This window comes from Apodemus sylvaticus, chromosome 6, assembly GCF_947179515.1.
Source record: "Apodemus sylvaticus chromosome 6, mApoSyl1.1, whole genome shotgun sequence".
NCBI classification, from domain to species: Eukaryota; Metazoa; Chordata; class Mammalia; order Rodentia; family Muridae; genus Apodemus; species Apodemus sylvaticus.
Window position 1 is genome coordinate 134,636,505 of NC_067477.1, and position 26,482 is coordinate 134,662,986.

Below are 26,482 nucleotides of genomic sequence, written 5' to 3' on the forward strand. Positions count from 1 at the left end.
CCTTGCAGGCTCAACTACTTCATAAGTCTGGAGAGGAGACATCTACAAAGAGGCAGAGAACAGAATAGAGAAAACACACGGGGGAGGGAGAGAGACCCAGGGGGAGAGAACCAGCCTGAAAACCAAGGGAAAGAAGGTGATTGGGGGAGACAAATGGAGAAAGGCTGGAAAAGAGAGATTGTAGTAAAAACAGCTATGGCTACTGCTCATGACACGGTCCTGGCTAACCCTTATGAAGAGCCAATTATGAACTGGCATGCTTTTTAAACAATGAACAACATGAGTTTTTTTTTTTTAAATGTTTATTTATGAGTACACTATAGCTGTCTTCAGACACACCAGAAAAGTGCATCAAATCTCATTACAGATGATTATGAGTCACCATGTGACTGCTGGGAATTGAACTCAGGTCCTCTGACAGAATAGTCAGTGATCTTAACCACTGAGCCATCTCTCTAGCCCCCAACTAGGCACGTTAGCAAGCCCATGAAACGTAATTTGGGATTAAGGATGTAGATGGCTTAGGAAGCTCAAGACTTTTTGAGTTTGTACTATAAAAATAAAAATATAATTCTATAATGTAGACCCTGTATCCTCATTTTTACAGGTCAGAAAGTTGAGCGCAGAGAGAAGTATTTCTTTGTCTGAGGTCAGGCAGCGAGTGAGTGGGACAGTTGTGGTGGGCACTCCCCTTTGCTCTCTCCAGGCCCTGCTCTCTGGTGACTAATGTTAAGATAGAATACAGCAACCGGAGTGGGAGATTTTCCCCTTTAGAAATTTAGATTCTCTAAATTCAATAAAAGAAATCCTCCATTGGGGCCACAGCCCAAGATCAAGGTTGGTGACTATGGGTATTGTAGACCTTATTTCTGATGGAATTTTTCAGCTGGTTGGGCAGTATGCATCTGGGCTATCCTTGGGAAAGGCTGGGCCAATGGCCTCTAAGGCAGAGGTTCTCAAAGTGTGATCACTGGACTAACATCACCACCTGGGACCTTGTTAGAGAGGCAGATATTCAGGTTCCAAAGCAGAAACAGTGTGGACCACAAAGAGCCCTGTTCCCATGAGCCTCCAACTGATGCTGAGGCCAAAAAGATTTGTTCTTGGAGGAATCCTTTTTTTCCTTTAAATTAAGTTTTACTGTACAAAATAATAGCGTCAAGAAGACATTTTCATACATACACTTATTGAATGTTACTAATATTTAGTCATTCTTTCCCTTTGTCTCATCTCTTGTTAGTCCCTTTCCTTCCCCAAATGGTCCTTACTTCACTTTGAGTTAAACACACAGGTTAAATCTAGATTCTTTGTTGTTGTTGTTGTTGTTGTTTTGTTTGTTTGTTTTTTGTTTTTTGTTTTTTTCTCTGTGTAGCCCTGGCTGTCCTGGAACTCTGTAGACCAGGCTGGCCTCGAACTCAGAAATCCTCCTGCCTCTGCCTCCCAGGTGCTGGGATTAAAGGCGTGTGCCACCACTGCCCGGCTAAATCTAGATTCTACATATTAGCAAAAACATTTGACATTTGTCTTTTCCCCCAAAAGGGCTGTTTTAGTTTTATTTCTGTTATGATAAAATTTCCAAACAAAGAGCAACTTAGGGAAGAAAGAGGCTCATTTGGTTTATAACTCCACCCACCTTACAGTCCATCACAGCAGTGAATTCACAGTAGCAGAAGGGTAAAGAAGATGGCAGTGTCTGAGCTCACGAGAAGAGATGAGTGTGTGTGTGTGTGTGTGTGGTCTGTGCACTGTTGGTCTTGAGGATTCATAAATAGGAAGGAATGCTTCTGAGCAGTCAGCAAGGCTATGTGAACTTCTGAGAACAAATTGATGCCCTGGGAGGGGTCAGGGGACAAGGGAAGCTTAAAGTGTGAGACAAACCAAATGGGAGAGATGTTCTACCGTGGGCCCCTGTGAATGCCACCAAAGCAGCCCTGGCAGAGGTTAGGATGCACTTTCAGCCAAGGAGATGCTAATGGGGAAGTAGATTTGCTTCCTGCATAAAGAGCTGTTTATAGTGTGTTTTACTCTCTCTTAGGAGGACATAATATCCTCATGGAAGCTTCTTTAGAATAGATTTCTATGTTAAGCCTGTAACTGGGAGCTGAGGATTTTAGCTCAGTTGGTAGACTGATCCCCAATATAGCATACAGCAGCCATGGCAGCACCCAACTCTAATTCCAGCACTCGGGAGCAGGAGGCAAGAGGAACAATGTTCTAGATCATTCTTGGCTTCACAGCAAATTCTAGGCCAGCCTGGGCTACGTGACACATGCGAATGACAACAGCGAGAGGGAGGGGAATGGGGGCTGGGCAGGAGGCCTTCTGTCTCTCTGGCCTCCCTCTGCACTGCTCACTTACTGCCCCTGTGCAGTTCACTCTGTCCCCACGGTCTGCCTCTTTCCAGACTCCTCCTCAGCTGCCTGATCAGAGAGCATCCTCACCTTCACCTTGCTTAGCTCCCTTTGCATGTCCCCCACTCTGCTCATTTCAAAACTCTGCCCTTGACTGTAGACCACCAGACACCCAAGCCTGTCCCTCCCCACTTCTCCAGTCCCCTGAACAATATCCACATGCATGCCATCTGCTTAGGAAATGGTGAATTGTGCAAAGTGGATTCAGGCTTCTTTCTCCTCGAGTCACCAAAGATGCAGACAAGGAGCTCTCCTCAGTGGAAGAAACCCTAGCGCAGTGGTGGTTCTCAACCTGAGCGTCTCGACCCCTTGGCAAATCTCTGTCTCCTAAAATATTTCATTATGATTCATAATAGTTGCAAAATTACAGGCATGCGGTAGCAACAAAAATAATGTTATGGTTGGGGGTCACCCCAACATGAAGAACTGTGTTAGAGGATTAGGGAGGTTAAGAATTACTACCCAAGAGGGGAAATTGTTCAGAGCCTCAAGGGAATCAGCCCTGACAACCACAACTCTTTGTTGCTGTCTTTTTTTTTTTTTAATAAGATGTCTTACAGGCTCATTTCACATTAAAACATTCTGAGATTCCCAGAGCTATCCTAACACATTGCTAAAGTTTAGTAACCTAAAATAGTGGGACATATTCTGTCACAGCCATAAAAGCCAAATATCTGAGACTAGTGTTAGTTACCTGAGCCAAATCAAGTTGTCAGTGCCCTAGGCCATTGTCTTCAGAGACTTTTCCTTCTTCCAGAATCTAGGGCAGTGATTCTCAACTTGTTGGTCTAGATCCCCTTTGCCGGTGAAAAAACCCACAAGACCATTTCACAGGGATTTCATATCTGGAATCCTGCATATCAAATATTTACATTATGATTCATAACAGTAGCAAAATAACAGCTAGGAAGTAGCAATGAAAATAATTTATGGGGGTCACCACAACATGAGGAACTGTAATAAACAGTCGCAGCATTAGGAAGGCTCAGGACCACGAACCTGGGGGCTTTCTACATCCTTTGGCTTATGGCTGTGCTGCTCTAATCTGCTTCTGTGATTACTCTCTCTTCCTCCATATTCCAATATCCCCCTGCCTCACTTCTCACCTCTCAAGATGACTGGCTTAGTCACATCTGCAAGATCCTTTTGTATGCAGAAAGCATCAGTCCAACATTTCATGGGTAGGACCAGGTTTTCTTTGGGAGAATCATTATTCATTATGTAGTCTATCCCACATGCCATGACACCTTGTGTTTTCAGAGTGGAAACTTGTCTAGGGCATGGTTAAAATCAAAACCTAGTTCTCTTTATGTCAATCTCTGACTGTGTCATAGAAGAAAGATAGAAGTGAGGTGTGTGTGTGTGTGTGTGTGTGTGTGTGTGTGTATGCACAAGAGAGAGGAAGAGAGAGAGAGAGAGAGAGAGAGAGAGAGAGAGAGAGAGAGAGAGAGAGAGAGAGAGAGAGAGAAGCCCAGGATGACCATGATCTCATGAGGCAAAGGATGACCTCGAACTTCTGATCCTTTTGTCACTACCCACCCCCACCCCCCAAAGTTGAAACTGCAGGCTTACATGATAGATTCTCAGCTTATGTGGTGCTGGGAATCTAACCCAGGGCTTCTTGGATGCTAGGCAAGCCCTGTCGTAAGTGAACTATATCCCCATCCCCAAAGACAGAACGTATAAGTTACTTGACCCCCGCCTCAAGTGCTCTCTCCTTTTGTCTCCCTCTGGACCACTCCATCAGCCTTCACCTGCTGTGAGGCCACCTCCCCCCACCCCGGAGACCCAGTGACCTGTCTGGATCACCAGAGGATAGCTGGCCCCAACTAGAGCCTGTACTGATGTGAGTTAAGTAGCATTTTCTTTTCTCCTTCCAGGACCGTCTCTTCTTCGTCATGGAATATGTAAATGGTGGAGACCTCATGTTCCAGATTCAGCGGTCCCGAAAATTCGATGAGCCTCGTTCTCGGTTCTACGCTGCAGAGGTCACATCTGCTCTCATGTTTCTCCACCAGCATGGAGTAATCTACAGGTAGCTTCTTCTCTTCTTCCTTTGATAGATGCAGAAGCAATGACTTCTCGACCCTTGAACTACTGTGCAGCTGGTCGCCCAGCCACTGGCCTTAGCTTAGCTGTTTGTTTCAATTTGCATACAGAAGACTCGGTGGTGGGGTGAGGGACGTTTATCACTATGAATGTTAGCATTTGAAAGGCCCCAGGAGGTCTGACCCCGCTGTTTGTGTCGCTTTTGATTTAATGCTCTAGTATGACATTTAAAGGCTCAGCTCTGTGTGATCTTAGGGTCACCTTCATTGCTTCAGTTCCCCCACCCTCTTCCTTGAACATCAGGGCATTCTCTCGACTTTTTCCTCCTGTGCCACGAGCTTCCTCCACTTCCTGATCTCTTGCCCTTTCCTGAGTTTGTTTGGCTTAGTTGTCTCCAGTCAGTAGACTCTGGGAAGGACAAGTCCTGTGGAGGGCTAGAAGAGGTTTACACACCGGCCGGCCCGGCGGTGGGGGTGGGGAGTGGGAACTAGACATTATTCAACAGGAAGTGACTATTTTTCAGATTGTCCAGTCTTTTATTTATTGCTAGTAGCCCAGTCCCTTTCCAACTCACACACACACACACACACACACACTCTCACACACACACATGTTTTCCAGTAAAAGAAGAAAACTCTTTACGCAGGCTTTTCTGTGAGGTCAGGGATTCTGGGAGGAAGGAGTAAATATTTATAATTAGCAACAAGGATACTAAAGTTGCTGAAGGTTTTCCAGTGACTGTCTGTTTCTTTACTTGGTATTTGCTCCCCCCTTTTCTAAAACTTGGGTGGAAGAGAAGCTAACTCGCCTTAGATCGGATGTTAGGCACACACCTCGACTGACATGTCTGACCAGCTCTGAGAGGAGCATCTCGACTCTATTTTTTGAGAGGTTCTGGCCACGCCCACCCCAGGCTTCCCTCCTTTCTGTTCTCCTTCAGCTTCACAAAGCCAGAGGTGGGGAGGGGGTCAGTCCTTCACTGTGGACCGTACTCTACCCAGTGGTTCTCAACCCTAATGCCACAACCCTTTAATACAGTTCCTCATGTTGTGGTAACCCCAACCATGAAAGGGTTTTCATTGTTACTTCATAAATGAAGGACGCTAGCCAGCCCAAACAGGACAAGCATGGCAAGCTGGCAGGCCTTGCCCTCTTCAGCCCCCTCTACATGCTAAAATCCATTAAGTTACATTCCTGAAGCTAGCCACCAAGCTCTAGTCCCTTACTTGGCTGCGTCCTCCTTCTGAGGCTGACTGCCAAGGTCCAGCTATCAAAGCATTGATGTCCAGCAATCAAAAGTGCCCTTTGGCAGCCCTGATTAGCATGCCCAATCAAAATCAAACACTTCACCCTAGCATGGTTTCTGCTTGTACCTTTGCAAACTGTATTTGCCTCTGGGTGACATCTGCCTCCTCTCTGCCCAGCAGCAGTCCTCTGTTGTCCCTTTCCTGGTCCCCACTCTCAGCTCCATTCCCAACCATACCCCAGGTCAAACATCCCTTCTCTCCCCTCTCCCTGTTCCTTCGCCTTCTCCCTCATTCTGTCTCCTGTCTTTATCTCTTATTGCCTGCCCTTTGTCTCTCTGGGGCAAATAAATGCCCTTTGTGTGAGAACTTGGTTTGGGAGAGTCTTGTGCCGATACTGGTCCGTTCAATAACTCTAATTTTGCTGTTATGAATCCTAATGTAAATATCTGATGTGCAGGTATCTGTTATATGACCCCTATGAAAGAGTTGTTCAACTCCCAAGGGGGTTATGACCCACTGGTTGAGAACCATTGCTTTAGCCTGCTCTGTGGGGATCCATATTTGTGCTGTGTGTTGCTGTCTGGCCCATACCACACAGCCTTGGAGTCTGAGAACAACCCCTACGCATTGTTTCCCAGAGTCTCCTCCATGCTGTAGGTTCGGTGTCTCTCCATGCTGTGGTGAAGGTGAGCGAAGTTCACTTCTGAAGTCTGGGTTCTTCTCCTAAGATCATGTGCTGATTGACAGAACCTTTGTTCTGGAAACTTTAGAGTTCCCGAGGCTTGCTTAGGGCCAGCTAGAGAGAAAGGCTTTCTTCTCAGACTCTCTAACCTCAGAGAAGGACCACAGCCTCCTCTCAAGGACTGCTGGGCCCACTCAAGGTAAAATCCCTTTTGATAAATGCAAAGTCAAGTTTGAGTCTATCTATAAGATTTGTATGTTCATGGGGGAACATAATGGTACATACCTAGAATTCCGCTTACCCAGGAGTCTGGGGCAGAAGGATCACAGGAGTTTAGGAGTTTAAGAACAGCCTGTTAGAAACCCCATGCCTTTGTCACAGAGTGTGTCATCCTCTCAGTAGTGACATCATCTTATTGTCTGTGTTGTCTTGTGTTGTTTGGTGGGCAGGGGAGAGGGAGCGTATGGAATGTGTCTCCCTAAGACCCCCTTCAGTCCTGGGGGCTGCAGGCCAGTGTGCTTTCTCTCCCTCCTTCCTCAGAGCATGTTGTTCTGAACCATCAAGGTTGGCAGTTGTCTGCACAACATTCTGCTTTACCAGCTCCTGCCTGCCTGCCCTGTCTCCCAAAGGCTTCGGTCTGGAGACCTGACTGGGGATAGCAAGGGACTGAGGAAAGGACAGATGTGTGTACAGGGAAGCTGCTGTCGGGTGGGCTGTGTGTGCTGTGACAGAGCCGCATCAGCTACCCTCCTGAGAACATCCAGAACCTGCTAGAGGGTCTTGGCAGGAAGTGTCTGCAGATGAGCAGTCTCAGGCTGCAGACATCATGCAGGAGAAAGCGACTGCGGCTACTTTTGCACACACTGGTCAGTTGTTTGTGAACACTGATCGTGGACCTGAGGAAGGCTTTCCCCGATTCATTGCTATGGCTATGCCCTTGTCAGCAGTACACACTTGGGACTTCCTTCCGTCCTTTAGATTCAATCCTTGGATCCCCACACCTTCCTCGGTTCATTCCAGGGGCCTCTAGCCACCTCTCCTGTCTAGATGCATCAGCCAGGGCATATCTCTGCAGCATTGCCTCTGTCATTGGTGGATGAGCTGTAATTTGAGACTTTCATTGCTGCCTCTACCACTGGTCATGTATACAAAATTTAGATTAGCTGATCTCACCCTGTGGGTCATGACACCCATAGAGGCTGCATATCAGAACTTTATAGCGTTATTCATAACCAGCTAATTATAGTTATGAAGTAGCAATGAAATAATTTTATGATTGGGGGAGGGGTCATCATAACACAAGAAGCTGTATTAAAGGGTCGCAGTATTAGGAAGGTTGAAAACCACTGATTTACACCCCTGCCTCCTCCCCCAGAGCAATTTAGAAGCTAGTTGAAATTATAGAAGTTAGGTGTGTGAAAGGCCATCTCTACTTCAAGGCAGTGTCTCATTAGATATCAGGGACAAGAACTCTCATTCCTTGGGATGTGTCCATTCTGTTCTATGGGGACAACCATCAACTTTTACTAACAGAATCAGAGACTTAACTACAATAAGTAGACCAAAGCCATACTTGATAAACAACAGGGGCGGGACGTGATGGCGGACCACCACCTCGGAACGCCATGACCAGCAAGGCTAGGTCCCTCAGCCTGACCTTGCCCTGCACTACTCCTTTGTGCCTGCACCAGCGACCACTGGCTCCACTGTCCTCTAGAGTATTGTTCCCTCCCACTCTGTCTCCCTTCTCACCTCACTGCATCTCCTCAAGCTCCATCTCTCCTGGGCTGGCTTCTTCCCTCTCTGGCCCAGTCTGTAAAAGCCAGATTGCCCCTAGAGTCTTCACCCATCTTTATTCCATTTATTTATGCTAACTGCTCTCCCTACAATTTTACCCTTTCCATGAGTTCACATAATTCCTGTATGCATTCATTCTCAAATCTCTACATTCAGCCCCCCAGTTCTCTCTAGAACAAGAGTACACAGTTGCCTATTTACCATTTCCCCCTCTCTCCCTGTCCCTTCCTCCCTCTCCCTTCTTCCTCTCCTTCTCTCTCCTCTCTCTTCTCAGTCTCTCCCTCCCTCCATCTCTCCATCCCTCCACTTTCCTCCTCCTCAAGACCCTGTCTTCCCTGGCCTTCTCCATCCCCCAGTCTGCTTTTCTCCTGCTCTATTACACAATACTCTTTCAAAGCTTAGGCCAATGCACATGACTCCATTCTTAGCATCTTTGGCCCTTGGGAGATGAAACCCAAACCCCATGGTATGCTCTGACTCCCTGTCGCATTGGCCGCAGGACTGCTGTGCAAAGCTCAGTGGTTTGGGAATTGGAGAGTAGTAGACACAGGCTGCATGGAGACTGTGTCCTTTCCTTCACTCGAGAGATGGAAGTGAGGGGTGCTGTTCCTAACCCACAATGTCCATGTCTCTTGCTCTTTTGGAGCTTCTGTAAGCAAATACTTGATCCTGGGTAATTGATAATAGAGGGAAGCTCCGTGGCTCACACTGTGGAGACCGGAAGGCCAGTATCGAGATGCTGGTATCTGAGGAGGGCTTCCATGCTCGGCCATCATGTGATGGTGAGCACCAAATGGCCTAAGGGCAAAAAGTGGTGGCCAAAGTAAAGGGAGGACATGGCAAGACACAGTAAATGTACCCTGTGGTGACGGCATCTCGGCGAAGATGAAGCCTCTGTGGTCGAAGCATGTGACAAGTCTAGAGCCCACCTCTAACTCCCTCACAGTGGCAGTTAAGTTCCAGCCTGCCTTTCAGAGGGACAGACACTCAAATCATAGTGTCACGTTTCTCACAGGATCTTGGTGGCCTTTGAACTTTCAACCTTATCATCATTTCCCTTAGCCTTGTGCCCCACCCCCTAGGTAATCCAGATTGCACCCATTCCATCCCCATCGAGTTCTCTTCACAGACGCCCCCATCAAGAGTGAGTGCTGGCTACCTTACGGTGCCAGGCTAACGTATATGTATGAGTGGTGTAGTATTGGGCGAGACAAGAAGCAGCATGCTAGTCACTCTTCTGTCGTGTGTGAACAGTTTTTCAAAATCAAAACAGAGTGGGAATTCTAGGCAATACTCCAAGGGTTCCAGACGGATGGGGTTTAGGAACCTGTGTGTTTCGGAATGTGTTCCCAGCTAACTCGGTATTTTCTTCACTGCTGTATTTTTGTGGAGTAGAGAGGCACCATACCAATGGAACTCTTATAAAAGGAAAGTATTTAATCGGGCTGGCTTGCCATTTCAGAAGCTTAGCCCATCATAATCATGGTTGCCGAGCATGGTGGCACACATGGTGTTAGAGCCACAGCTGAGCGCTTTACATCCTGCTAATCGCCAGTGGGAAGGAAGGCAGGCAGGGGGAGTGTGTGACTAGGCCTGGGTGTTTGAAACCTCAGAGCTTACCTGCAGTAATACACCTCCTCCAGGAAAGACACACCTGCTCTGACAACGCCACACCTCCTAATCCTTCAAAACACCCCACCATCTGCCTGCAAATATATGAACCTATGGGCTCATTCAAACCAATACAGTTGGGAACTACGACTCCAGAGGAATTCCCTTCCGCCTTCAGGATAATGACCTGCATGCCAGCTCTGCACAGCCTTCCCTTCCTGACTGCCTGCTATGACATTATGCTTCTCCTAAACAAGATAGGATCTCTAAGTCACTGCTTGGCCGAGCCCTTAGTCAACATGACCCCCTTTTCCTAAGATGCACCTTCTCTCAGTGAGAGTTGCTCACAGGGGTGCATATAGGGCGTGGCGTAGGCCAGCGCTCCTCTGTCAGTGCTCTTCAGTGCACGCTTGTTATTCTAGTATGTTCTGTTCTAGAACTGTCCAGTCTGGGACTTGCTGCTTCATAAGGCTGTACTCCCAAAAGTCTCTATTTGAAGCATTCCTGACATGCATTTAAAAAAAAAAAAATCTGAAGGCCACCTCATTCCTTTCTGTTTTAGATTACAGATTCAGGAAGACCATGAGATCTGTATGCCCCGTATTGCCTTCATCCCAAGCTGCCCTCAGAAGGGCTGTCAGGGGTGTGAGTCTGAGGTTGACACAGAGAGGCTATGAGTATGTGTTCTTGCCTTCCTGTTCCGACCTCATCTGGTGCTGGACAGCCATTATATTCTGTGTGATATAACATGAGTGGTAAGGAACAGTTGTCTTTGTGGCAGATAGGCAAGGCCAGGTTGTGTGGGCTTGGCTCTTAAAGCTGATTTGGTCTTTTATCTTTCCCACAGAATTTTTATATACACCAATTAGCAGCTTATTGGTCAGTGGGATATTAATAAGGAAGGGGTCACTGCTCCAGCCAGTGGCTCACACTGAAAGCCCAAGTTGAGAGGCACAGGCACATATTCCTCTAGTCCCTCCTAGACTTGGGCTCTCCACCCAAGGGAGCACAGGGAAATGTCTATGTCCATGGACAGCTGTTTTGTGGCACTTTTCGGTGCTACAGAAGAATGCATTCAAACATTGTTTTCGCTTGTCCCGACTATAGCCGTTAAAAGTCTCTCCCCGTGGAACTGGGGATATAGCTCCGAGGTTAAAATACTTGCTATGCTAATGTGAGGACCGAGCTCGAACTCCCAGAAGCCCACATGAATGACACATTGGTATGGTGGCCTGCCTCTAATTCCAGTCTCAAGAAGTCAGACAGAACCCCCAGAAAAAGCTGGCTAATAACACCAGCCATATTGGTGCATTATGAGTTTGGTTGAGAGAGTCTGCCTCAGTGGATAAAGTAGAAGAACAATTGAGAACCGTTGCTGACCTCACACTTAGGCACATGTACCCATACGTGTGCCAACAGAAGGTAAAATTATGTGTATGCACATGTGTGCATGCATGCGTGTGTGCACGCGCACACACACACACACACACACACACACACACATTTTCTTTCAAAAATGAAAGATAAACCTCCTATTTCAAGGCCCTCACCCATCCTGTGAGAAGTGGTTTTGAGGGGGGAGCCTTCTGTCAGGTGACCTGGGGAACTTTCTCCTCCTCTGCACCATGCTCAGTGTATCAGCAGCCACTAGCTGTCAGAGATGACAGCCGTGAGCTACTGAGAGAGAAGAGAGAGCTGTGGACTACCTGGAAAGATGGGGGAGCACCATCAGAAGCAGGAGACCCTGCGTAGCTCAGGGTGCTGAGGAGCACACAGAGCTAAAGTTCCAACCAATGCTCTTCCTGCTCCAGCCTCCATTTCCTCAGCCTTAGAATGCTGCTCACACTTGTACCTACCCCAGCAGGCAACACAGATTCTGTGACTGGAGGACCAAATGTAATCTGATCTTAAACTTCCAATTAGTTTTCACTAAGACAACAAGACAGCATTGGAAGTCTTTCAGCCAGCCCAAGCTTCTAGAATAGCATTACCAGTGTGGAGTCCTTGTTATCCATTCACCTCCCTTCTCATAAAGGAGAACTTTGAAGATGATGACTGTGGAATTCACAGGACAAATAAAAATGTAAGAATTAAAGAAAGGCACAGAGCCATTTTCCCCATCCTCACGGCTACCCAAAGGTCAATGAGTATAACTCTTTTCAGAGGGTCCTTAGGGCGGCATGAAAAAAAATGCAAACTCTCTTGACAACTCGTTTCTGTTTACGGAGTCCAGAGAACACAGCTCCAACTCCTCCTTGAAGGTGGCTGGAAGGCTATCAGGCTGGAGTGGAAGACATGAAATCAAGGAAATTCAGCAGCCATTTTTTTTTTAAACTTAAAGTGTCATGTGGGATTAACATTTGATATTCTGAGCACTAAAAGTTGATCTTTGGCATCTAGGGATGAAAGTTGTAAGCACTTCTGTTCCTTAAATTCTCCAAGACTTTCTGTCCTTGATGATATTTTGACATAACTCCCAGACCAGTTCTTCCAAGTGTTCTTGGAACTGTTCTTCCTGAAAACATGCTTGCTAAATTGTGATAGAAAGATGAGGCTAGCCTTCTGTAGTAGTCAGGGTTCTCTAAAACAACAGAACTGATCGAATGGGTATATATGATTTACTAGAATTATTTACAAGCTGTGATCCTGCTAGTCCAACAGTGGCTGTCTCCCAGCAGAAAGTCCTAGGGTCCAGTAGCTGGTCAGTCCATGAGGCTGGATGTCTCCACCTGTCTGCAGTATACAATGAAATCATAAAGTAGGTGCTAATGCCGGTGAAAGAATGAACTTCCCAGTGACAGCGAGGGTACTGGACAAAAAGCAAGAGCTTCCTTCTTCAGTACATTATGTAGGCTGCCAGCCAAAGGTGTGGTCCAGTTTTACAGTGGGTCTTCCCACCTCACATGTTCCAATCATGGAAAAAATCCCTCAGGGATGTGCCCAGCTGTTTGAGTTTTAGTTAATTCCAGTTGTTGTCAACTTGACTTCCAAAATGGCCATCAAACCTTACCCCAGTCCCTAGAATCAGTGTTCACCATTGGCACAGTTAAGAATCTCCCTACTCAGAGGTCTCTACTTAAAACCATGTTAATAACTATCTGTTGACCCGCATCTCATTTCAATGCATCATCAGTTTGTTTAAAACTTAAGACAAAGCAACAGAGAATTTGTGGTGGGCATCCCTGGGCATGCCAGGCTCGTGGAGCCAACTCCCCAGAAATATTTTGACATTGTGTTACCAATGAACACTGTTTTCAACTGTCAACTTTGCCTGCTCTCTATAGAAAGTGATATTTCAATATAAAATTCCTCAAGATCCAATAGTTGAGATTTTAATGGGAACATCAGCTACTATAACAGGAATTATGAGTGACTGTTGAATCTACGGCCTAGGAGATCATATGATCCCATTCCTTCATTTTATAGATAGGAAACCTGGAAATGAAGCTTGGGCAATAACTCACCAGGGTTATTCAGTGAGATAACATAAAGCTTAAATGATATTTTAATCAGATATAAATACAGATAAGGCTTCAGGTGGCTCTGTAAGGTATTTAAGCAAATAAGGAGTTTCTTTCTGCCATGGTGGTAGTGCAAGCCTCTAATCCCTGCACTCAGTAGGCAGTGGCAGGCAGAGTTCTGAGGTTGAGGCTAGCCTTGTCTACAGAGTGTGTTTCAGGAGAGCCAGGGCTGTCTCAAAAAACTAAAACCAAAACCAAACCAAACAAAAAAGAATTTCATTCTGCCCTCCTTCCCTTTCAAAGTAACTTCCCTAAGCTTTTAGGGTGGTCCCCTGTATTTCTAGGTGGGATTGTTGCAAAGTCCCTTTTCTGCATTTTGGGTACTATTTGGTGACTTGACACTGGGTGGCAAGATTCTAATCCTCCACGTTGACTGTCATATAATCCCACTACCCCATCACATACACCAGCCTGCCTCCTCCTCAGTATAGATTGATTAAGTGACTATACCCAGCACACCTCATGGGACTGTTGAGAGTCATGTGGTACACCATCATTATTTTCCATTCCTGTACATCATTTTGATTTGCTTCCCCTGAAGTTAGAATTACATCTTTCTGTTTTATGTGCTTCTTGTTGATTCAGGCACAAACTCTCCACAGATGCCCGTATCATCCCTTAAGACATCCTTTGGCAGTCCGTGTACTACTTGTTTCATTTTCTTGGGTGACTTCTTGTGGCCTTCTAAACTATTCCAGCGTGAAGAATTGCCCACCGTGCCAGCTGTAAGCTGCCAACCCAACTGTTCTCTGTTTTCTGATGCGTCTTTTGTGGCTTCTCTTTCCCATATCCTATGTCTTCCTCCTTCCTTTTAAAGAATATTTTATGAAACTGTCATACATGTATACAATATAGATCCCCAAAATTCAGTGAAGCACCAGATTGAGGAGATTTCAATACTCTGTTGTCCTAGCTTCCTTTCTGCTGTGGTGTTAGAAGCACTCTGACTGAAAGTAGTTCAGGGGAGGCAAGAGTTTATTATGGGTTTCACTTCCAACTCATAGGCTGTCACTGAGAGAAGTCAGGGCAGGAACTCAAGGCAGGAGCCATGGAGAAATGTCCCTCCTTACTGGCTCAGTCTCTGGCTAGCTCATAGACTTAGGCTCAGCTTGCTTTCTTGTATAGGACTACCTACCTAGGGATGGCGCCACCTGCAGTGGGATTGGCCCAACTACATCAATTAGTAATCAATATACTCTGCCTCAAACATGTCCAGAGGCCAACCTGATCCAGGCAATTCTTCAGTTGAAGCTTCTCCACTCAAGGACTCTATAGTTTATCAGATTGACAATGGAAGGTGATCGTAGGGACAGTGAGGTACAGAGACCTTCACGTTATACCAGAAATCATCCTGTCTTCACCCTCAAATGATGAAGACCAAAACCTGTTTCCACTCAGAATTGAAGCTACTGCTCTGGTGGTGCCTAATTCGGGGTTTCCTCTAATATCATCTTGTTTCTTGATCCCTGGTTGGACCTACTTCTTTTTTTTCCCCAGAGATATGTTTACGTTTTTCTGTCACCAGAATTTCGGAATTATCTAGGGATATGGTATAAGTCTATTTTCATTGGTTGTAGAAAACACTGATAGATCTTTTCAGCTGGGAAAAATCAAACTCTTTTGTTCTGGAAGGCACAGTGATATTGCAAAGGATTCTTTCCCTTGTGTTAATCTTTCTCTGAAATTAACTTTTGGATGTGGGACTAGTCAAGATGGATTCCCAATAGACTAGTCTGGATGACTGCTTGGTTGGGAAACATCTATGGATAATTTTAGGCCTTTCCTCCTACAGTGATTCTATTGTCCAGAGAAGACTCTTGTTCCTACGGGGAGATGTGACTATACAATGCACACCTTATGGATGCTAAAATGGCTTTGGAACTGAGAGATGCATCCAGCTCTGTCAGAGCCAAGAGAAGGGAAAGGGCTGGAAGGCCACCCTCGAGTCTCCGTCACTCCTCTCATTTTCACTGCTGTGGTACCCACCCTCCAGGTCTGGCAATGCTCTGCTTCCTTTCTCCAGAGAATAAGTCTCTGGTGCAGGTGAGGGATGGCTCGGGGCTTCCTGGCCACCCGAGTTTATAACTGCATCTCAACAAACACTTGGCTTTCCACATCTATGTCTCTCTAGAAACAACTTACTGTTTATTCCTAAACTCTGAAGGAGGAATGGAAATTTGAAGGATAAATTTAATTTTTCTTGATTTCACTCATCGCTGGCTGAGGACTCAGCTTTCCCCGGACAGATAAATCCATCCCCATATATCTATGTGCTTCACGCTTCCAAAATTACGTGGCTGTTGCCTCTGCTCTTGTATTCTCCATCTTTGTGTACAGTTTCGGGAAAGAGAGAAAAATAGTAATCGTTATTCTACCTACCATCTTTCTCCAGAGGTCTCTAACTCCAACGGCAACAATAACCACCATAGACGCGCTGAGGTTGCTATGGTTACTTCCCACAATATTTATGATGTTTCCTAAGACAGGTCTGACCAGAGCTCATCACCTCCAGGGCCACTGTCAGGTCGCCCTGTCCCTGCCACTGCCTGTCTCAGTTTCACATGGGAAGCAGTTTTATTTTGGAGACGACACTGAGTTTGGGGTCAAAGAACTGGGCCTGCAGGCTGGGTCAGCCCCTTCTTTGTTGTGTCTCCCTAGCCAGAATAATCAGAGTGTTTGAAATGTGGGGTTTTTTTCCCACCATGCCATGGGAATTAGAACATAAACCTCTTTGGACTGTTTTGAAAATTACATGATGAAAACATCCGCAGAAGTGCCCTGTGCAGTCGCTGGCACCTGGAAGGGGCTGTACAAACTGCCTGGGTAGATGGGGAACATTGGGTTTTGGAGCCAGAGAATGTATGGAACAAGCCCTCTGCCCATCCAAATTCGATACTGGAATTTTAATCTCCAACACATCTATTTGGAAATAGAGTCTTTTAAAAGAGGTAATTAGTTAGGTCTGGATGGGTGCCAAAGCAAGACAACAATTATCCTTAGAAGAAATGTAACATAGAACCAAGAAAATCACAGTAAAGGACCTTGAGAAGACTATTGGAGAAGATGGTTCTCTTCAAGGCCAGGAGAAAGTTCTCAGAACAAACTAACCTGCTAGTATTTTGACCTTGATTATCTGATTGTCACAAAGGAGAGAAGCTAATTCCTGTCATTTAAGTTATCCAGTTTGTGGCAGCTCTCACAAACAAATACAAAGGACCTGGGTTCAAGCACCTAAATTCCCACGTGTTTAGCCTCTCTCTGAGCCACAGTCTCATATGTCAGACGGTGCTGACGGCAGAGGGTTTGCATATGGTGACAAGACCTGTGGGGCTGGCTTGGGTTAGTTAATAGGCTAGCTGACAGAAACATGCCTGTGAAGGTGGAGTTGGGGCTCAGCCAATGAACTATCTGTGATAAAGGCAATGTTATAAACCCTTGTTTGGATAAATGGGCTGATAGGTGTGTGGCTTCTATTGTGCAAGTCCATCCAAGCAGAGCTTCTAACTCAGCAGTGGATATTATTATTATTATTATTATTATTATTATTATTATTAATTATTATTATCCATTCCTGTTATCCCAGTGGTTTTCAACCTTCCTAATGCTGTGACCCTTTAATACAGTTCCTCGTCTTGTGTTGATCTTCCCCAACCATAAAATTATTTTGCTACTTCATAACTGTTATTTTGCTACTGTTAATTTACTGTAATGTAAATATCTGGTATATAGGATGTCTTATATGTGACCACTGTGAAAGGGTCATTCAACCCCCAAAAGTGTTGGGACACACAAGTTGAGAACTACTTTGTTAGAAGCACAAGGCAGGAAAAAATAGTTATTACTTAGTATCTACAGTGGCAGACCTCCAGGACTGCTGAAGATACTAAAATCCAGAGACACCCAAGTATCTTATGCAAAATGGAGTCTGTGGAAAAATAACTTAGGTCTTTACTCTGTAAACTGTCATCTCTCAATCCCTTACGCTACCTGAAACAGCGCAAGGGCTTTGTGCACAGTTACCCTGTTGTACTGTTTGGAGAACAGAAAGAAAAGTCTATGGCCAGAACAGATGCAATTTTTAAAACATACTTTGCTTTCGAGGCTGAGTAATTCCACAGATGTGGGACTGGCGGCTGTGTGTGGAAGCTGGCTGTGCTGACGCCTCGTCAGTGAGCTGCAGCGGCCCAGAACATCTGCTAATTAGGAAAGCCTCAGTCTGCAGTGGCACCTCAGTTTCTCTGTTGGGTGATCTTTGTCACAGCTGCCCATCATCCCTGAGCCTGTCAGTAATGTGCACTTTAGTCATGAGATTCATCATCCCCCTGTCACACTGACAACTGAATAATGTGTCCCCTGGCAAAGGCATGCTAAGTATTAGCCCATAATCTTGAAATGGAGCTGTTTTTAGGGGTCCAGATTTATTTTAGAATGAGGCTTTTTTTTTCCCCCCAAACTGATTTCCATCGGTGTTTTCTGCTGGTTATAGCTTGGGACAAAGTCACTGTGACATGATGAAGAGAAGCAGGGCGGGGGAGCGCAGACCGACGGCTGGACCCAAAGCTGTGTTTACATTCCTTTAGGAAGCCCCAAAACTGCTGGCCGGACCAAAAGTAGGATTCTGGATCTTGTTGACATCGGAGAGTCAGAACAAACAGGAAGTTTAGAACCAGAGGGAAATTCCCGATGAAGTTTGAGCTAGTAATATGTGTTCAGGGACAAAATAGCTAGAGACTCTCACACTGCACATGCTGAATCTGTAACCTGTGGTTTCTCTGTCTGTGGAATCAGGGTGATAACTCCCCCACAGTGAGGATTTTACTGTGAGGATCACATGTAAAATGTCATGGTCCCGCCTAGCACAGAGGGCGCACTCACATTAATGGCCCAGTGTCCAGGTAATAGAGTTCTCTGTAAAAGTGACCTGATGGTTGACAAACTGATCAAAACATCTCATCTGGTTAAGAATCTTCCAAGCAAAGGCATCTCTGAGATGCATGGTGACGGGCCTTTCCTGTGAAGAGGAATTGGATATGTGGATATTTCTTTATGAGCACGCAGTGCTCTATAGAAGCAAATGCCTTGGAAGGAGTGTCACTGCAGTGGATTCAAGCAGAGACTAGATTCTCCAAGCCTGAGTCATAGGATTTTGTTTCTTTAAGGCCCTTGGCTAATGATTGAGCTCCTAAAAATGGGAATTGTTTCAGCAAACAATCGGCAGCTTTGCTGTGGTAGGTAAGTTTTGTGTGAAAGTCGAGGGTGGCTCAGTGGCCCTCCCTGTTGGCTGTGTTTGTTTTGAGTTGACTTGGGTCACAGGAGGGGTGGAGAAGGGAACAGTATGGACATCACATCTAGCAGAGACCCTGGGGGCCACACTGAGTTGGCTTTGCTTCTTTTTATGATCATTTGCTAACAGGCTAAAAGGCTGTGCCCTCTGTTCTCCCCTTGCCCCTGAGTCTCCTATACTATTTCTGCCCATGTTTTTTATAAAGCAAGAAACTGGGACATTTGGTTGCCGAGAAGCACATAAGGACTGTGCGGCCTCTAGATAATGTCTGGAGGTCTTTGGTCCTCTTACGCAGTAATATCCACAACCTGGGGCTCTTGTTGGCTTTGTCACCGGGAAGTGTTGTCACTGGCACTTACCCACAAATCTCTTTCTGTCTCACAAGATGGTCCCGTAGAGCTTCCTAGCTGCCTCTTCCAGTGACCTTCTCTCTGAGTCACCTCTTGAGCATAACAAGTGTGGTCTTTGGACTCACCTCTGACACATCCAGGTGTCACATGCACTTACCCCATCCTGAACAGTAACAGTCCCCACACAGCCTGTTTCCTCAGAGCTTCTGTTTAAGAACATCAGAACTTTTCCTAGAATATGGTGGGTTTTGTTGGCTAGCTAGCTCCTTCTCATCCTTTAAATGTTAACCCACTCCCCGTGGCCTTCTCTAGAAAACGTGCTTGTTCCTTCTGCCTTCCACATCTGCTACACTGTGCTAGAGCAGTGCTCCCTCTGAATTATGTCTAGTTCTTGGTTGAATGAACCCATAGGTATTCTTTGAATTATCATAAATTGATGGCTTCCCCTAATGAAATCTCTTAATGCACATATTTAGTTTACAAAAATAAAGCAAAGCCAAAACCTACCCCCAAGAATAAGGGGGGGTTGGCAGGGAGGAGTTCGCTGGACATACGTGGTCAAGAGGATAAAATGTTTGTGGCTTCTTGATGGACCAGCCTGGACTTTGCTTGGAGTTCCCTGCCCCATCTTGCATTTCCTTCTGTCCCTTGCTATGTCTTCTTGATGAACTGCTGCTGGGTAGAGAGCACCAGGGTAGAGTCCAAACCAAAGCTCCATCTCAGCTCGGCAGCCTTGAGAAAATCATTAATATTATAGTAATAATAATATTATTGTCCTTTCAGCTTCCCTGTTCATACATATGATGACCACACAGGATGAACTAGCTTTGCAATCCTCAGACTGTTTGGTCTGAGGATGTCCTGAACATAGCCCAAAGGTTGATTACAAACTTACCTTCATTATCCCTGTGAAGTCCTGGCGAGTAATGGTTCCTCGTGGGAGGGTTTAGAGTCCACAACGCATGATTCCTATGGCTCCTTAGAACGTGAAACTTCATTGGCTGGTGACGCTAGTGTTGGGTCCCCTCCTGCCCACACACACCCTCCATTTTGTTCACAATGTTTCCTTCTTAACAAAATGAATAGTTCGCAGAAGCTCTGATGTAGCCAACTTAAGTATTTACTCCTGTGGTAAGTGAGCACATTACCTTGAGGAGATGCAACTGGCTTGTGTGTAGGGACATCTAGCCAAGGGCAGAGATGCATTCTGGGAAAAGGACTGAGACCTTTGCAGACACCTCCCTCCCTCTTGGAAGCAGGGATGGCAGTCGCTCCCTTGCTGGGACTATGCTCATCTGCCGTCTCTTGAAGGAAAAGGTTGTGGAGAAGCCACCAAGGAAAGGCCTGTGCTGTCCAGACAGCAGGTTAACAATGTTTGTTAAGAGGCTTCCATGTGCCAGGTGTGCTTCAGGATGCTCTCACAGGACAGGAGGCATCCAGTCTCTGCCCTCTTGGTACTTGGGTGGGAACAGCAGACAATGAAGCAAGCAATAACAATAAAAACTGATAAGAGTTATGATAGGGGAAATACACGGCGCTCCTGGACAAACCCAGGGAGGTCCCTGGGTTAGCCTAGAGCAAGTCAGGGAAGGCTTTGGGGAAGAAGTGGCCTCTCCCAGAGAGGCCTGCTGGGGTAGACAGGAGGTGGCCAGAGTAAAAGTATGTGGGGTGTGGGTAGGAAGGAGGACAGGGTTTATTCAGGCCCCAAGCAGGCCCTTGGGCCTGAAGAGCCAATATATGCTGGAACTCAAAAAGGACAAAGGGTGAGGCATGAGGCCAGACCTGGGAAGTGAGGGACTCTAGGTGGGGGCATTGTAATGAAGATCCAAGCATGCTCTTGGGGTGAACTGTATGTAGAAACTAACTGATAGGCTTGATGTCTCCTGGAATTTGAGAGCTAGAAGAACCTTTGAAAAGTAGACATTCCGCTATCATTTTTCTAGAGGAATAAATTGAAACTCAGACTTGTCCAAGGCCTCTCTGCCCCTTAGAGACAAAGACAGAAGTTTGAGTCAGGACTCCAGGGGTTTTGATCATGTGCGCTGATAAAACTAGCGCCCAACAAAACCAACCAGATTTGCAGCATTTTCTCATTTCTGTGGTGTAAATGTTCTCCCTGGGGCCAGTTTCTAACTACCAGCATTTTAACAACCAACTCACTAAATTCCTGAAAATTTTGTAATATGCTCTGGTGAACTGGTACATCCAGCCACAGGGCCCAGTGGGGAAGCAGTCACGTGGACACATCTCTTCTCAGTTCAAGGCCACCTGTCACAGAGTCATTATATCCTAACACTCTGCAAACGTAGCTGATGAAGTTGCCTCGCCTACCCAAGGGCCACCATTAGTCATTTACTAGTATGCTTCTTGAGTATATTTTCCACTGGCCAATAAGCAGAAATTTCCCCTAGAAGACAGAGTGTTTTCCTATACTGTCACCTTGAAGCTCTGGACTTTATGTTCAAGGCAGTCAAATGTCCAGTACATTTAGAACAGCTTTGATTTTAGGAGTAACTTGTGGGGTTGTCTTGGTTAGGGTTTCACTGCTGTGAACAGACACCATGGCCAAGGCAACTCTTATAGAGACCACACTTAATTTGGGGCTGGCTTACAGGTTCAGAGGTTCAGTCCATTATCATCAAGGCAGGAATATGGCGGCACCCAGGCAGGCATGGTGCAGGAGGAGCCGAGAGTTCTACATCTTCATCTGAAGGCTGCTAGCTGAATACTGGCTTCCAGGCAGCCAGGATGAAGGTCTTAAAGCCCACACCTACAGTGACACACCTACTCCACAGGTCACACCTTCTAATCCTGCCACTTCCTGGACTGAGCATATATATACAAACCATCACAGCAATTTTTTGTTTTGTTTTTTCTGTTTTTGTTTTATTTTGCTTTGACTGGAGAGGTTCAGTCAGTAGAGTGACTGCTTTGCTAGCACAAGGACCTGATTTTGGTCCCCAGAACCCAAGCTAAGAGAGAGAGAGAGGGAGAGAGAGAGAGAGAGAGAGAGAGAGAGAGAGAGAGAGAGAGAGAGAGAGAGAGAGAGAGAGATAACCTGCTGGGAGCATGTACTTGCAATCCCATCACTGAAGAGGCAGAGACAAGCAGGGTCCCTAGGTTCATAGCTGGGCAGTCCAGCCTCTCTTCATGCTTCAGGTTAGTGAGACATCTTGTCTCAACGAAGGGCAATGGGGAAGAGGAGGACCAGCACCTGAGGCAGAGCAGCCAGGCTTGAATAGGCATAGGTGTCACATGCACTGAACTCCACAGCCTTCACAATAGCACCATGGCCTGAAGGCCAAGTACTCAAAGCATAAGCTTTTTGGGGCCGTTCCAGATTCAAACCATAATGTGTATGCATATGAGAACTGATAACCAAATGGACATGGAAAACAACTTCCTATTAACATACTAAATTAATGCTACCATAACAGAATATCCCAAACTAGGTGACTTAAGCATGGGAATTAATATTTTCTAAGATCAAGACAATGACAAGGTTATTTTCCTATGAGGGTCGAAAGGAAAAGATCTATTGCTCCCTGGGCAAGATAACCAGTGCTCCTCCCTATTCCCAGTGCTCTTCCCTACCCCCAGTGTTCCTCCCTATCCCCAGTGCTCCTCCCTATCCCCAGTTCTTCTCCCTGTCCCCAGTGTTCCTCCCTAATCTCAATGCTCCTCCCTCTCCCCAGTGCTCCTCCCTTTCCCCAGTGCTCCTCCCTCTCCCCAGTGATTCTTTCCCTCCCTAGTGCTCCTCCCTAATCCCAATGCTCCTCCCTCTTCCCAGTGTTCCTCCCTTTCCCCAGTACTCCTTCCTATCTTCAGTGCTCCTCCATAACCCCAGTGCTCCCCTGTATCTCCAGTGCTCCTCCCTATTTCCAGTGTTCCTCCTCTCCCCAGTGCTTCTTCCTTTTCTGTGTGTCTTGGTGTGTCCTGTTTAAGATTAAGGTCCACTTTGATGACCATATTTTAATTAAAAGATTTCTTTAAAGGCCTTGTCTTCAAATGCAGTCCCACTCTGATACACTAAGGGCTAGGGCTTCCATGAACAGATTTTTTTTATTCGATATAATTTTTTATTTACATTTCAAATGATTTCCCCTTTTCTAGCCCCACACTCCCCGAAAGTCCCGTAAGCCCATAATTTAGCCCATAACACCTACAGAGTTTATGGATATTTTATATTGTTTTACAGTCTATTAATTTCCTGTCATTAGTTAACCCTCTCCCTCCCTCAAGTCCTTTGACAAATTGCCCTTATGCATTTACAATTTTAGTATATGTGCTGCCGAAGCGAGCACCCTTAGAGCAGCACCCTTATGCATTTACAATACAGATTATTTTGTCAGAGTTTGCATTCCATCCTGGGATTCCCCAGTCTTCTCTATGGTTTTAGATTTGTCTGCCTTGAGGCTCAGTGTTGGTGCTGTGAAATTCTGTCTTTTGCCTTTGAATATAAATTTAGATATCAGAACATATCTGCTGATATCTTTAATAAAACTGATTATGGTATTTCTGTTCAAATTGTATTGCATCTATAGATCGGATCAGTGAGAACTGACCTTATAATATGATGCTTTACAACCATGAATTTGAAGTATCTGAGTACTAGCTTGATTTCTTTCATGTGGGGTCTGTACGTTTTCTTACAGAGCTGTGCATAAATTTTGCTAAGTTGGCAGCCAAGATTTAATTCATTTGTGCTATCAGAAGAGTATCTCTTAACATGAATGTATACAGGAAATCAGTTGACTTTTTTATGTTAACCTTATATTTGCTTATCAGTTCTAGGAACTTTGGGTCGTTTATTTCAGATTTTCTGTAGAGACAGTTCTGTCATCTATAAGGTCTGTGGATTCCTTCCCACTCTTACATTTTTAATTCACTTCTAATCTTATCACAATAACAAGGATTTTTAGGACAATGCTGAACACTAATAACGGGAGGGGAAATTCTCAAGATTTTAGGGAAAGTAGCCTAGCTTTTCACCAGTAAGATCACCAGGAATTTGTTTTGAAGTTGTTCTCCAGGAATTTATTTTGACATTGTCCTCTGTCCTCTGTTCTTTGCCATGTGTAGCCTATTGGGAGTTTTTCTCATGACTAGGTATTCAGTCTTGTTATCAGCCTTTGTGTTATCAGTGGATAAGCGGTGTTTCTCCTCCGTGGGTGACTAGTAGGTAGAGTGGATTACACTGACTTCCAGAGGTTGGACCCAACTAGCATGCCTGAACTAAACTCTCCTCAACGGTGGTATGTCTTCTTTCTCATACATAAACCCCTATATTTGCTAACTGTTTTACTTTGGGCAATGTCTTTGTCTGGTTCTAAATTAGGATCATGCTGGCATCCTAGAATGAGTAAGGAAGGTAATAAATTATTGATTCTCTGAGTGCATGCTAAAGTATGGGCTAAGGAAGGAGAATTTCTACGAGTTCAAGATTAGCCTGGGCTACAGAGTGAGTATCAGGGCAACCAGCGCTATATAGAAGACTTCGTCTCACAAAAACAAAGCAAAAATAAATAAATAAAAACTATGATTTTTAAACAAATAGAGGCCTAATCAGATTTTTTTTTCTACATAAGACTTCGTAATTTGTTTCTTTCAAGAAATTAGTCCATTTCATTTAATTGTCAAATTTGTGAACACAATTATTCTTAATGTTTATTTTAGTGGTCATATGTTCAATAGTATACCTTAGAAATATTAAGTATAGACTATTATCTTTATGTCTTTTAAAATAATTAAGTATAATAAAGCACAAAAATCACCTGAGAAACTGAACTCAATTAATCAAAGTAAATACTGATACCTGTTATTTATACGCCAATCTCTAAACAGTCTATGGTGGCTTGTAGTAGCCACAAGTGTGCAGTCCTGTCAATCCCCTCAGAACAGTTTCTCCGAAGTCTTCCAGGATGTCTCCTGATGTTCTGTATTAAAGGCAGGTATGTGGGACCAGCCCTGTGGGGACCCTCACCTCAGGCTCTGAGGTCGGCCATGCCTTTCCCAGGAAATCATCTTTAAGAAGTCCCTCCATCCCAGTGTGGTGGTGGCACCTTTAATCCCTGCACTGTGTCTCTGAGTTCAAGGCCAGCCTGGTCTACAGAGTGAGTTCCAGGACAGCAAAAGCTATACAGAGAAACCCTGTCTCGAACAAAACAAAAAGAAGGAAGAAGAGGAAGAGAAGAAGGAAGAGGAAGGAGAGCAGAGAGATAGAGGGAGGGAGGGAGGGAAGGAGAGGGGAGGGAGAGGGGGCAGTTCTTTCTTTATACTCTCACCATTGCTGACAGAAAACTTCTTCCCTTTTCCATTCATCTTTTTCTTCCTTTCTTTGTGGCCTTCTGATGTGAAAAGCTTTATTTTTTTTAAATGATTTTCTTTCTACCTTCATGTTCTGGTTTCTCTTTTTGTCACCAACATCTCTGCCTCTGCTTCTCGTCAGTTTAATATTCAAAAGGAATTGTGTCTGAAAGGATGTCCATAGGTACAAGTTCTGGAAGTGGCTACCCCTTCAGTTCCGACATCCTGAGCAGCCTCGGCAGGGCACAACTGCCAGCCAAGTCGGGATCCTTTGCCCAGAGGATGAGGCTGCACCCCTCCCTCCTTCCTTCCCTCCCTCCCTCCCTCCCTCCCTCTTCCCCTCCCTCCCTCTTCCCCTCCCTCCCTCCCTCCCTCCCTTCCTCCCTCCCTCCCTTCCTCCCTCCCTCCCTCCCTCCCTTCCTCCCTTCCTCCCTCCCTCCCTCCCTCCCTTCCTTCCTTCCTTCCTTCCTTCCTTCCTTCCTTCCTTCCTTCCTTCCTTCCTCCCTCCCTCCCTCCCTCCCTCCCTCCCTCCCTCCCTCCCTCCCTCCCTTCCTTCCTTCCTTCCTTCCTTCCTTCCTTCCTTCCTTCCTTCCTTCTGTAAGCCTGAAATAGCACATGCAGGCATTCATGCCCCTGGCCAGGAATTTTGGCAGAGGTCTACAGTATTTCTCTGGAGGCTCCTCTCCTGCTGAGGGCATCTCTGGTTGACAGAAGTTGATGTAGGCCTCCTCCCTGGGCAGCAGGAAACTGCTTCCTCAGTGGCCTGCTGCAGCAGCAGCAATGCATGGAGGTGCTAGGGAGGCTGGGTGGGGCAGTGCCCCCTGCTGGCCGTAGATAATCAGAGCCGGGTCCCACAGCTCAGGGTCCACTGGGCAAAGGGCCAGGGAGCATAGGGGAAATGCAATAAAAAACGATGGAGCTGCAGACTGGATGATGAGGGACGGTCACCTAACCAACCCTGGGCTTCCTCGGGCCACACGGCAGGATCACAGAAGAATCAAAGAGAAGCAGAAAGAAGAAAAGGCAGCCTGGCATGGCAGACGCCAGTGAAAGCCGAGCTTGGGGTCTGAATCTGACTTTGCGAGCCGTGTTTGCGCACATGGGAAGATGCTACATCTTTCTTAAAGCGGTTCCTGTTGCTCACGTGAGAAGATGCTACATCTTTCTTAAAGCGGTTCCTGTTGCTCTTTTCCGTTCATCATTCTGCAATTTGTTCTTCTTCAA

General features: G+C 45.8%; 1 protein-coding gene across 1 annotated transcript in view; it reads left to right on the forward strand.

Moving 5' to 3' along the window:
- The window catches only part of Prkce (protein kinase C epsilon), a 497,167-nt gene that overhangs the window by 395,861 nt on the left and 74,824 nt on the right, over positions 1-26,482 (forward strand). Inside the window, exon 11 of the mRNA XM_052186512.1 lies at positions 4,292-4,446. Coding sequence (XP_052042472.1) covers positions 4,292-4,446 — 155 coding nt within the window. The remainder of the gene's footprint in view (positions 1-4,291; positions 4,447-26,482) is intronic.